Source organism: Tribolium madens, unplaced genomic scaffold (genome assembly GCF_015345945.1).
Source record: "Tribolium madens isolate multiple individuals breed KSU strain unplaced genomic scaffold, Tmad_KSU_1.1 Scaffold_19;HRSCAF=116;Tcas5.2_LG9, whole genome shotgun sequence".
Taxonomy (NCBI): domain Eukaryota; kingdom Metazoa; phylum Arthropoda; class Insecta; order Coleoptera; family Tenebrionidae; genus Tribolium; species Tribolium madens.
The window spans coordinates 154,273-165,820 of NW_025400983.1; the positions used below are offsets into that span (position 1 = coordinate 154,273).

The 11,548-nt window shown below is 34.4% G+C and overlaps 3 protein-coding genes across 3 annotated transcripts; 1 reads left to right on the forward strand and 2 right to left on the reverse strand.

The window, feature by feature from the left end:
* Positions 1–1,439: 1,439 nt before the first annotated feature.
* On the reverse strand, positions 1,440–4,257 carry LOC123015679. Its single transcript, XM_044415554.1, has 2 exons — positions 3,867–4,257; positions 1,440–2,044 (listed from the first exon to the last, which is right to left on the reverse strand). The coding sequence occupies exons 1-2, from the start codon at positions 4,219–4,221 to the stop codon at positions 1,698–1,700; spliced, it is 702 nt and encodes a 233-aa protein (XP_044271489.1). The 5' UTR covers positions 4,222–4,257; the 3' UTR covers positions 1,440–1,697.
* Positions 4,258–7,341: 3,084 nt separating this feature from the next.
* Positions 7,342–8,648, forward strand: LOC123015683. The gene is made up of 4 exons (XM_044415558.1): positions 7,342–7,369; positions 7,843–8,060; positions 8,108–8,344; positions 8,389–8,648. The coding sequence occupies exons 1-4, from the start codon at positions 7,347–7,349 to the stop codon at positions 8,568–8,570; spliced, it is 660 nt and encodes a 219-aa protein (XP_044271493.1). The 5' UTR covers positions 7,342–7,346; the 3' UTR covers positions 8,571–8,648.
* A 267-nt stretch (positions 8,649–8,915) lies between these two features.
* Positions 8,916–10,863, reverse strand: LOC123015671. Its single transcript, XM_044415545.1, has 4 exons — positions 10,670–10,863; positions 9,876–10,175; positions 9,322–9,552; positions 8,916–9,272 (listed from the first exon to the last, which is right to left on the reverse strand). The coding sequence occupies exons 1-4, from the start codon at positions 10,763–10,765 to the stop codon at positions 9,066–9,068; spliced, it is 834 nt and encodes a 277-aa protein (XP_044271480.1). The 5' UTR covers positions 10,766–10,863; the 3' UTR covers positions 8,916–9,065.
* Between the last annotated feature and the right edge of the window lie 685 nt (positions 10,864–11,548).

An 11,548-nucleotide genomic window follows, 5' to 3' on the forward strand; every position in this document is an offset into this window, starting at 1 on the left:
CATAAGCGGCGTTAAAATCGAAGCTTGCAATACTCATCACGTCTAATGGTTCCATTAAAAAGAAACTTGTAGACATTTTCAAAGCGGTTCAACGAGCAGCTGAGAGCAATTGCAGCATTAATGTGACGGATGAATCTTCCCTGAAACAAAGTGTAACTTTATAGCTTTCATATTTTATTGAAAATTCAAGTGTTTTCGGGGTTAAAACTCATTCAATGCTTAGTAATTGTGTGCGAAATATCTCCGACACAGATATGCAAATCGTGATTTCTACAATTTGTCTTGATGTTAAATGTTATAGTTTAAAGGTAGTATTGTATTGGAGGTCAGCGCTTCTGGTATGTGAGAAATTTGATGTTGAGGTCAAGGTCTGAAACAAATTTCTAATATGAGAGCTGGTAGGCAACCCAATAAACATAACTTAGATGAGGTGGAAATAGTATTTGAATTTTTTACGGATAAATATTTTACTTTGATTAATTCAAGGCGGTAAAGTGGACTCGCTTGCTACTTGATGCTAATTGCATGTAGAGCGTCACTAACCAATTTACTTTGATGTGAATCAGTAAGAGCATTAGAGCAATTTGGGGCCAAATGGGCAAAATATATGAGTTTAATGTCTAAACCGAAGGGATTTATTAAAACATTTCAAATTTAAACCAAATTACAAGTTTCATCAACTTTTTTTCAAAATACCAGAGCAAAAATTTGCCTTCTTGAGCAGCATTCAAAGGAAATGACTTTCTTTACTGTTTTCGTTGTGTCAATATTAAACACGGCTTCTAAGACAGAACTAATAAATGACACATTACCAGTTATTAGCTTTTGTTAATTTTTTCTGTGATTCATTCATAAATTCGAATTTTTTTAATCTCATGTGGCAATAAATTTGAATCACCTTGCCCGTGATCTTTGATGAATATTCATTGATAATAATCGTCTCGTGTAAACAAGTTCAGGAGCACGCATAGTCTTGCTTCGTCTCGGCTGGTGCAAATGTAGGTCTCTGGGTCTTGATCATATCCTTATAAAGCCCGAAGAAGTTCGGCGAGCAGCGGCAGAAGCACTCGATTCGTCCAATGCAGCACTTCGTTCAATTCTTTACCTTGACCGTAAAGTTCATTAAGATTGTAAGAGAGAGAGCACACTTAACCACTTGATTGACCCAATGAGCTCGATTCAATCCAACACTTTCTATTTTCCCACCGAAAATGTCGACATCTTTTGAACCTGTTGTTGTTTTTTTTCTTTCTTCTTTCAAGTTCAATATCTTTCTCTCAAGTTCCTCATTCCATAAAACCAGTCTAATGGATCGGGGTCAGTGTATTTCTAGGTAATGACCATTCATTGAACTTGGAGATTTCCAAAGAAGAAAAAACTGAGGAATGGATGGAGAAATTGGTTGTTGATTCGGGTCAATGTTAATAAAAAGCCGGATCTTATGATTCAGGTCTTTATTCGACCAATAATTAACAAAACATAAATTAAATAAATAGCACTGAGCGGTAAAAATTGTAAACCTGGTGACTCAAGACTTACAAATAATGTAAATCTTAGCTATCCCAAAGTTACTCCTATAGAAATATAAACTAGAAGAAAATCCTAAAGAAAGCAGAAAATGAAGAGTAACTCCGAAATCCATCGGTCACCATTCGATTCACTCAAACTAAATAAATAGTCAAAAGAGCACTTCCACTTTAGCTGGCATTGTAAGCATTCCAGGCTCTGTAGGCCATATCGGCTGCTTCTCTCTTCTTCCTGTACTCATGACCATGGCCGCCATGAGTGGCATGGATGACAGTATGACCACCTTCATCATGTCCCGAATGAACTAATTTCTTCAAACCGATAATGATGGACAACATCAAGGCCAATGCGGATACCATCAAAGCTTTCATTGCCAAAAGACCGACACCACCGAGACCGATTGCAGCCATCATTTTCCCCATCATCAAACCCATGATGAGAATACCACCCATACCGCCGCCGCCTTTTTTGCCGCCGCCACCGCCGCCGCCGCCACCACCGCCTCCACGAGGAGATCCTGGAAACAACAATTAAAAAAAAACTGTAGGCAACTACAAACACACAAAAAGTGAGTTTTACTGGTTGCATAACCAATGTACAGTGGAATGCCTAAGTAAAGAAACGTTCAACTCTAGGATTTGATCAATGGGTTTGCTCAGTGAATGGAGAGTGGCTTTGGTTTAATTCAATTATTTAGTTTAATCAATTTTTTCTTCGGTCTGATTCTTTGAGTGGACTTGCAAATATAATAACTGTTAGGAAAATACAGGGTGTTTCACACAACTTTACGAGGCTTGCGTCTAATGTACGCACCCAAATATACAGGGTGGGGCATCGGTTACGCGCACTTGATAAATCGCGACTTCAAATTAATTAAAACTGGCGATATTTCATATACCTAACTAATTATTGATAGGGTATAATTTGAGAATTTTTCTAATTTTTTTGGATAATAAATGAATCCGTAACAGTTTTGTGTGTTTTATGAATACTTTCTGTTAATTTACCTACACTAAATGAATCTGTACCTGTCAGCGCATCAAAATTTGATATCACCATTTCAAATTTTGACTTGGTTATCCAAATAATCGCTTTTTTTATTTAAACACAAACCAGACCCGTGATTTAGGTATGACAAAATGATATAATTTGCCAACAAAAGAATCATTTACTGGTAGCCGACCGCTATAAAGGGTCTTTTTGTTGTAAACCTAGAATCTTACCCAAACTGCAGTTCCCCATTGTCACCTAAATTTACGATGGCACAAGTAGCAGGTCATAAATAAAAATGATTTTCAAAGTTAAGATGGAAAATTGCGTTTAATTCAAAATCTAATTGGATTTTTTTTCTGATTTTGTAAACAATTATAGGAAGTGAATCTGCGTAGGTCAGTATAAAAATTAGAATTAAAATTTTTATGAGAAAATTACTTTTTATTTTTTTTTTGGCTTTGTTTGTGAATGAAAAATTACCAAAAAATTAGAGAATGTACCTTACTAATGCCCAGGTAAGTGTGAAAAAATTCAACAATTTTATTTAATTAGAAGTGGGGATTTTATTTTTGGGCCTAACGGATGCCCCACCCGGTACAAAAGTCACAAACACTAGATACAAAAAATACACATTGAATTATTTAATTTTTGGAAACCATGACAAAAGTTTTCAAACTAATCAATGTTTTATTAATAGTCATAAACTGCAGTTTTTCAGAAACAATTATCATTTGTTCTTTCAAGAAACGGCATGAATATGATTCTAGTTTATCTATCTTAATCACTAACTAAGTAAAAACGTTGTAATTTTTGAAAGAGTGAACAAATTAGAAAAGATTATCCAATTTTTCAAAATTCGTAATTGAGTTTGTAAGGGAATATGTATTACTGATTGCATCTTACAGGCGCGTGCCTCGTAAAATTATGTGAAACACCCTCTATACCTACTAAATGATCAATTTTTGAACATTTTTATTCAAATTAATTCATATTAATTCTGATAACATGAAAAACCATTTTTTATCTTTTTAACTTTTGTTTTGTTTTTCTGTCAAGGATTTTTTATGTTTTTTTATTTATATTTTTTAATAAAATTTGAAATATTCACTTTGTGACAATGTAACTTTAATTAAAAAAAAATAAAATAATATCTACACAATTGCAGTATTTTTCCTAAAAATTAAGAAGATAATACATAATAAAGCAAAAAGAATAAAAGTTTTTTTGACCATTTTGTTTATTTATTCGCTTCCTAAAGCAATGGTTCCAAATTTGACTTTAATTTTTATAGTCACTTGACGTTTTTTCAAAATGTTTGAATGTAAAAAATGAAAAAGTGTCCATACCTGCGTCGTTGCCTTCAATGTTGTCCAAGGCGTCCTTGAAAGCCCTTCCAAATCCTTCTCCAGGCATGAGTTCTGGTAGCCTGATCCTGAGTTCATGGTTCTGTAGGTAGTTTTCAACGGCTCCAAGAACAGTCTTGTCATCGGTGTTAGCCCTTGCGTCGTTTTCGCTCCTTACACTGACCAGATGCACTCCATCGCTAATCTTAACATCGTCTGGTTGCGAGTTAAGATATTGTCTGACGATTTTGCCAAGGATCTGCATCCCATGACCGATGTCCGCCGTCTCTGCATCCGCCACCGTCACAAACGCCGCCGCCGCCGCCACGGCCAAGAGCAACACCAGAAGCTTGCACATGATGTTGTTGCGGACACTGAAGCAATGTGGCTTCCGTTGGTCAAAACCGCGTTTATATATCCTAGCAAAAAAAGTGGCTGCTTTTCATCTAGTAGAGCTTAATGGAGCATAGACGAGGAAAAAATAAAGCAATAATTTAGATCGACTAGTCCATCTGACCCGGTTAAGCGAATTCCACAATCTCTCTGTGTACAAGTGCGATTCTTGTATGGCCGCTGGTGATGGTCTTCATCTCCTGATTTTTTCTCGATGATATCTAGAGCGAGTTAAGGTCAGCTGATACGAGATTCTAACGCCTTTTCGCTAATTAGAACGCAATCAGAACACATCCGGACGGGCCTTTCAAATCCACATCTTCTACTTAAATACAAGCCATTCGAGGATTCTTCTCACTTGCACTCTGCAACCCTCCGGAGACGGAACACCACTTAACGGTCTTCCAAATTGTTTCAAACGGGATCTTTCAGACAATTATGCAGAGTAGTTTTTTCTACGGAAATTTATAGCGACCTGGTTTGATTATTAAACAAGTTTAAGGGACAACTCTCGCTCTTTGGTTCTAAATTATGTGCATTGTTCAATGTGGAAGAGTGAAGGAAACACATCGATTAAAATCAATAGTGTACACAAGTGTTTTTATCGTGTTTCAAAAACATGTCATTTCTCTCAAGTGTCGCAAATTATTCATTTTTAATTAATTGGAACGGAAACATTGAACTCTACAATCCGTGATCTGTAAAACGATGAAATTCTAAGAATCCAAACCTTAAAATTATTCTTAATTAGTCAGATACGTTTTATGGACTTTACACATTTTAATCCAAGTGTTTCAAACTAGTTCTCGCTTGCTTTAATTAAAAACTTTATATTTTTTTATGATGATCTGCTATCTTGTTTTCACCTTTCAACATTACCAACATACATCTTTGTGAAAGTAATAAACAATAATCTGACACTATGTAAAGATAACAAACACGACTCAGTACATTATAAAATTTTATTGACATTGTTTACCAGATGTGGTATACACAGTGAGATTCGAAAGCACTTGGTGGTTTTTAAAATCGTTAAATTACTCTCAAAACTTCAAACAAAATTGCTGTACCAACTTTTCTTGGGTCAATATAATTGTTCAAAAATGCAACTTTGATATCAATTTTTATTTATTAAAAAAAGGTATTTTGTGTTTTATTAGTAAGAGGCGTTAAAATATGAATCTAAAATATTAAAAAAAGCTTTAAAAATAAGTTCAAGTTGTATAAAATAGATTTTCCGAAGGAGTAAAGTTAGTAACAGTACAGTAAAAATTTCTTTTTTTTCTATAATAACAAACGTTTCAAATTATTGACTGCAAGCACAAAATGGTTCAAAATGTAGACATACTTTAGCATTGCTAATTTGAGCCATATTAAAAAAAAAATATATTTTTAAAACTACGCTGCCTAGAAAAATTATAAAAAAAAATTTAAGCTCCTATTACCGTTGTCCGATCTTTTCTAATCACCGTGTATAAATATGAAATTTATATTAGTGGGTTAAACTTTTTTTGCAAAAAAAAAATTGCGTGGTACAGACTTAGAAAACTAATTCTGTCAAAAGCCCGGCTACAGTTAACTTGAACTTCAACTTGATTCGATAATTAATTTTTTCAGCGATACCGTCTACTGATTTTTTTGAAAAATAATTATTAAAGAATTATTAAAAGCAAAACAAAGAATTTTTCCTTAACTTTTACGTACTTAACATTTTATGAACTTGTTACCTTACTAACAGGTGTCTAATTAATCCTCGTTTAAATTTAACACCTAGTTAATTAAATTGTTGGCAACGCTTGTGTGGTTATTACGTTATTTCTGTGCACAAGACATAAAATTTTGCAGAGTTGGAGATAACATCTTATTTTAAATTTGCTGTATTAAAAATACCGTCGCTTGTAAATAATTCCGAATAGAGTTAGCAAAATGTGAGATTTGTTTGGAAACCGCTTCAGATTTAATCAAGTTTGAGGTGGATTACACAAAAGTTTAATTAGTTGATTGTTTTACCAAGAATTTAATAAATCACAGCGTGACATGTCTCAGGAAGTACATATTTATTGCTAAGGAAATTGGATGGCGGTTCTCCGTCAAAAAGGGAGACGTTTATTTCGCTAAATTAGTTGCACGAACCGACACAATAAAATTAATTAGTGTTAAAGTGGGATAAGTTGCTTAACGATTTTAATGAGTGCAAGTATAACAGATCCGTGATGGTTTAGAAATTTTCCTGAATTAGAAACATCTTGCATATATGGTTGAGAGTCCCACAAAACCACGCGACTTTTCAACGTCTGGTCAGATTCAACCGAGTGGCAGAATTTCGTAATTGCGTCGATTAGGGTGCACTGTGTAATTCGTGTCTCTGGTCGAAGTGGTTTAGGGAAGTTTCCAACTGTTTTCACAAGACTAACTGTCGTGATAAAACAGGGGGGGAAAGTGTAGCTAAATGAGTTACACACTGATGATTGTTGTTAAGTTCACTGGTTTTTATGGCCAACTTGGAGATTCTTTATTAGATTAATTAGAATCGAGAATAAATGCAAATCTATTCATACTGAATATGGAATTGAATTTAAAATTAGAAGAAAATATTAAAAAAAAACTTCTTTGATGTCATGGCGAAAAACGATATTTATTAAAAACGTAAAATTTTTAAAATCGGAACAAACAAAACACAAAAGAGTGATGTTTTTAATTAAACTGTGCATTTTTATTAAAAAGTTTACAATTGTCTGCTTATACGTATAACATACAAATAATAAATGATTAAATTCTGAAGATCAAACATTCAATAGGTAATAAAATGTATTTTTTAAACTACATAAAAATTTTGTTAATTAAAGCTGAAGTTTTTTTTATGAAATGAAATGCAGTTTAATTTTAAGATAACTACTATACGTACTACAAAATAAAAATAAAAAACAAATTAATGTTTATTATTTATTTAATACAGGTTAAATATTTGAACAATTGAATAGGTGTTTACTCGTACAATACATGACTACACACTATGTTCATTTTGCAAATGTTCATTTTATGCAACCAACTTTACTCTTGAGTTTTTAGTCCCACTTGACAGATTTCGATATGTCACACAAAATACAAAATGTGTAAGTAATTTGATAATTTTTTGGAAAACTCGAATTTTTTGTTGAGTTAGTGTAGGGTTTGATTTATGAGTTAAAAACCGTAAGTCGAGACTGTCTGAAGCGCCCGACAATAAAACAAAATATGATAAAAGCGAATCGTTTTTTGTCGAGCACCAATATCATTTTTCGTCTGCCACTCGCTTCCAAACACATGAACCATTAATAATTCATCAAATTTCAAAGTAATTTCAATATTTGATTAGGATTCTTTGCAGTTTCTCGTTCCCACTAAGTAGGTAGAACATTACATTAATTAAATCGTGTCACATGCTTCTTCTTCAATCAAGCTTTTTGCTTTGCTGCACGCCAATGCATCTTGCAATTAGATGCATCCGTATGCACAAAGCACGCAACGTTAGGGTTGGTTAAGTTTCTTTAATATAAATGTCAGAGCTGACTCTTCTCTTTGCCATAATGCAGCTTACTCTTGTTAGTGTCTTGTTTCTTATCAAAATCACCGCTGGTGGGTGGTTGAGAGATTTGATTTCTTCGAGAGGATGGAACCTTGGGGATGGAGTTGTTGTTCATTTGGTCGATTCTAAACTCCCCAACACCACTTTTTTGCAAAGACATTCAGTAATCATGGACTATGGCGGGTTAGCTCTTAGTGTGAGTCAAGCCCTTGATAAAGAAGCTTTACAAGTCGGTCTAGGTAAGACTTTCTTTCAAAAAATGTAATTTCGAAAAAAATCTTTTAAGGACGAGGATATAAGGATTACACAGAATCCGCAGCTGTTAGTTTGATTATCGGTTATAAGCTCGCAACGATGGCAACTCTTGCCTTTTCTGCTGTGGGAGCTTTAGTTTTAAAAGCTCTTAGTGTGGCTAAAATTGCAGCGGTGCTTTCGATGATCCTTTTAGTATCGAAGCTTTTTCATCACAATCAACAGGCGTACGTCGAAGTTGAGCCGGAATTCGCTGAAATTCCTCCTGAAGGTGAGTTGGAGTTGTTTGTTGAAAGTTTCAGTTGTGCTTTTTAGAATATTTTCCGTCAGCATCGAGTGATTATTATTCGTACGCGAGCTTTCCTCCGGGGATTGATTACGTACCAGAGACATTTGGTGGAAATTCGAGCGATCAACAAGTGTCGAGACGTCGAGACGCTTCAAAACGAAGAAGAGTGCCGTTGTTGACAATACATCAATATTCCATTAAGTCTTGAAGCGATGACATTTTTCTCTTATTTAAGTGTATTAAGTAGATATTATTGAATAAAACGTTATGAGATTTTTTTCATTACAAATAATTGATTGAGCCTCTTTCAGCCTACATCTTTTTCACTTGAGAAAATTCCAATTATGTCAATCTCTTATTAAAATTAGTGCGAAAATACTAAGATCTCACTTTAAATTGTTCGAATTACAATTAGATGAGAACTGCTGTAATTAAGCAAAACCGTATTGTCTTTTAAAGCTGAAGATATGAAAGCTTGAAGGGCAGAACACTTCTTTTGTTCTCAAATATAAAGCTTTGTTTGTGTCATAATACAAATAAATCTCTTGTCATGTTACGATTTAAAAAATTTCTTTTTCGAACAGTGCAATATTTATTACAGAAAAAAACATTAATAACTACAAAAACACGTCAATAAATAAAAAAAATAAATATAAACAAATGTAAAAAGGCCTCCAATATGGCGCCACTTCACCGTTTCATCTTAATTCTGTGGAATTTGTGCTTTATAAGCCAAATTCTGTGCATCAAAGTTTCTTCCCCATCCTCCTCCATACGAATCATGTCCTCCTCCACTGGTGTGATGTTCGTGATGCTCATGATGAGGATGAGCCACAACTTCATACGTTACATGTTTTTCATGATGGAGAAGTTTTTTCAAGCCAATGATTACAGCAAGCACCAATGCAAGCTAAAACATAACAATGAGAAAGTGTTTCAAATAAAAACGTTCAACTTACTTTGCTGACGAGTAGAGCTTTGCCGACCAGAAGAACTAAAGCTTTGAAAGCGAGAGCTTTCAAAAGACCGATTTTCATAACAGCAGCAGCGATAATTGCACCCATGCCGTTTTCTTTCTTTTTACGGGCATCGCCTTCGGAGGATTTACTTGGGTGGATCGAGAGGCCGACGTTTAAACCACCGTCTTTCTCGCTTTTGCCCGATATTACAACGTCGGCACCGTCCAAAACCTAAAATTGATTCATGTTGTATTTCGAAAAAAAATTAATTTGATTCCAACGTAATCAAATTCAACGTCAAGTTTATACTACCACATGAAAAGTTAAATTTAATATGTTTTCAGAAAAAAAACCGAATTCAATTGAAAGTAAATCAACTTTGATTTAATATTCTAAATTATAATTATTGGTTTCATTTCAAGATTTAGAAATTTATTTCTTGGAAAATAACAATTTTTGGAGGTAAAGCACCTCGAGTGCCATTTCTTGTTCCTTGCATGTGTTTCCACGCCTGAAAGATTTTGAGGTCATGGGTCACAAGGTAATGAACCCACCTTCCATTTTAGTGACCTCGTCCTCAAGAAACTGTAGATTTTATCAGCAATAACTTCACTGAGTAAAGCTTCTTCTGACATATTTTCAGTATTGAGAGATCTTGAAGTATCTGCTGTGATGATTTCAGTAGAAGTTTGAGTGATTTCAACGTCTCCAAACTCGATGGACTGCTTTTTCAACATGCGGTTGAAGTAAGTCACGAGTTTCAGCATCATGCATGAACTTATGTCGCGATTTAAACATTTCGAGTTGAGTTTTTTCAGCAGAGATTCCTCCACGGTCGATTCTCCTGTGTGTACCTGAAGGATTATTCGAATGAATGGATGAATAAATGAAGTAATTGTTGGGTATTAGCGAGAAGGTGCTAAATTATTGTAATGTTTTGAATAAATAATTCTATAGAGTTGACAGAAAAAATGAAATCTTTTAGTCAATTTATATAAAAAAAGTGTTTTTTTTTCAACCAACTGTTTGTTCTACTGTGCTGGATGTATTAATTTTTTGAATAATTGAACATCTGTCGACTTTTATAACGGTGGTAACATATTTTTCATTCAGACTATTCGAAATGTCGAGTAAATGAAAGAATTTCCGGAGATTTTATCCAAGTTCACGGTTATAAAAACCGGTTATGCGTTATTAATTAGTAGAAATAATCATAAATTTTTAAGACACATAATTAAGATGAAAGTAATAAAGAATGAATCACTTTTTTGATAAATTGGGAAAGCTTCTCGACTAGTCATAAGTTAGAAATAAAAGGAAAACCGAATAATAAAGCAGTAAATCTCACCGAGTTATCTATATGCCCTTTGGTGTCGTCAACCACGGGTCCTGCGGTCGCCAGGATGGCAAAGGATAACACAACACAAATCACTTTAGCGTCCATTTTTCCACTTTATTTTTCTATGAAATAAAAAAACAACAAAATTAAAAAAAAAACTCAGAACATGACCGTGGTTGCCAAAGGAATGAAGAATCGGCGGTAGTGGTAAAGATTTTATATCGTCGGAAGCGCCTTTACAAGTGTGTCGTATGGACCAGTTAAAGAATTAGGGTTATGGTAAGTATCTCTTGTGGCGATGGGAGTCTTGTTGCGAGAGTAAGGTCAACACTATGATTTACGCCGACAGTGAAAATTCTAACAGCGAAAATTCCGGGTTTTTGGGTTGACACCCCAAATCTATAAAACTCTTGGTTTTAAATTACCTAATCAGATTTTTTTTATTAGAACGTCATCGACTAACCCAAATATTGTTGCCGACTAGTCTAGTTATGGCGGCACACTTTTTTAATCATCTCATTATCTCTGATGGGGTTTCTCTTAAAAAAACATTGAGAACTTTCGATGAGATTACGGAGCTAATGAAAGTTGGGCGGACAAAAATTCAAAAAACGATAATTGGACGTAATAAATTAAGAGAGCTGGTTTTAATTCATGTTCATTGTAGAACATTTAGATTATTGTGGGAGTTTAATCGACCCCTTTGTAGATTTCTCATTTTCGAGATTGTCAGCGCCAATCTGGCACATTCCATTCGGATTATCTAATCTCATATTCCGATGTGTGCCAAGAGGCATTCGTTCGGAATTAATCATGAAATTCATGTAGTTTCGAGGTCGCAGGCAGCATCACCGTCCAAGAAAAACCAACCCGTACACGTGCACAAGT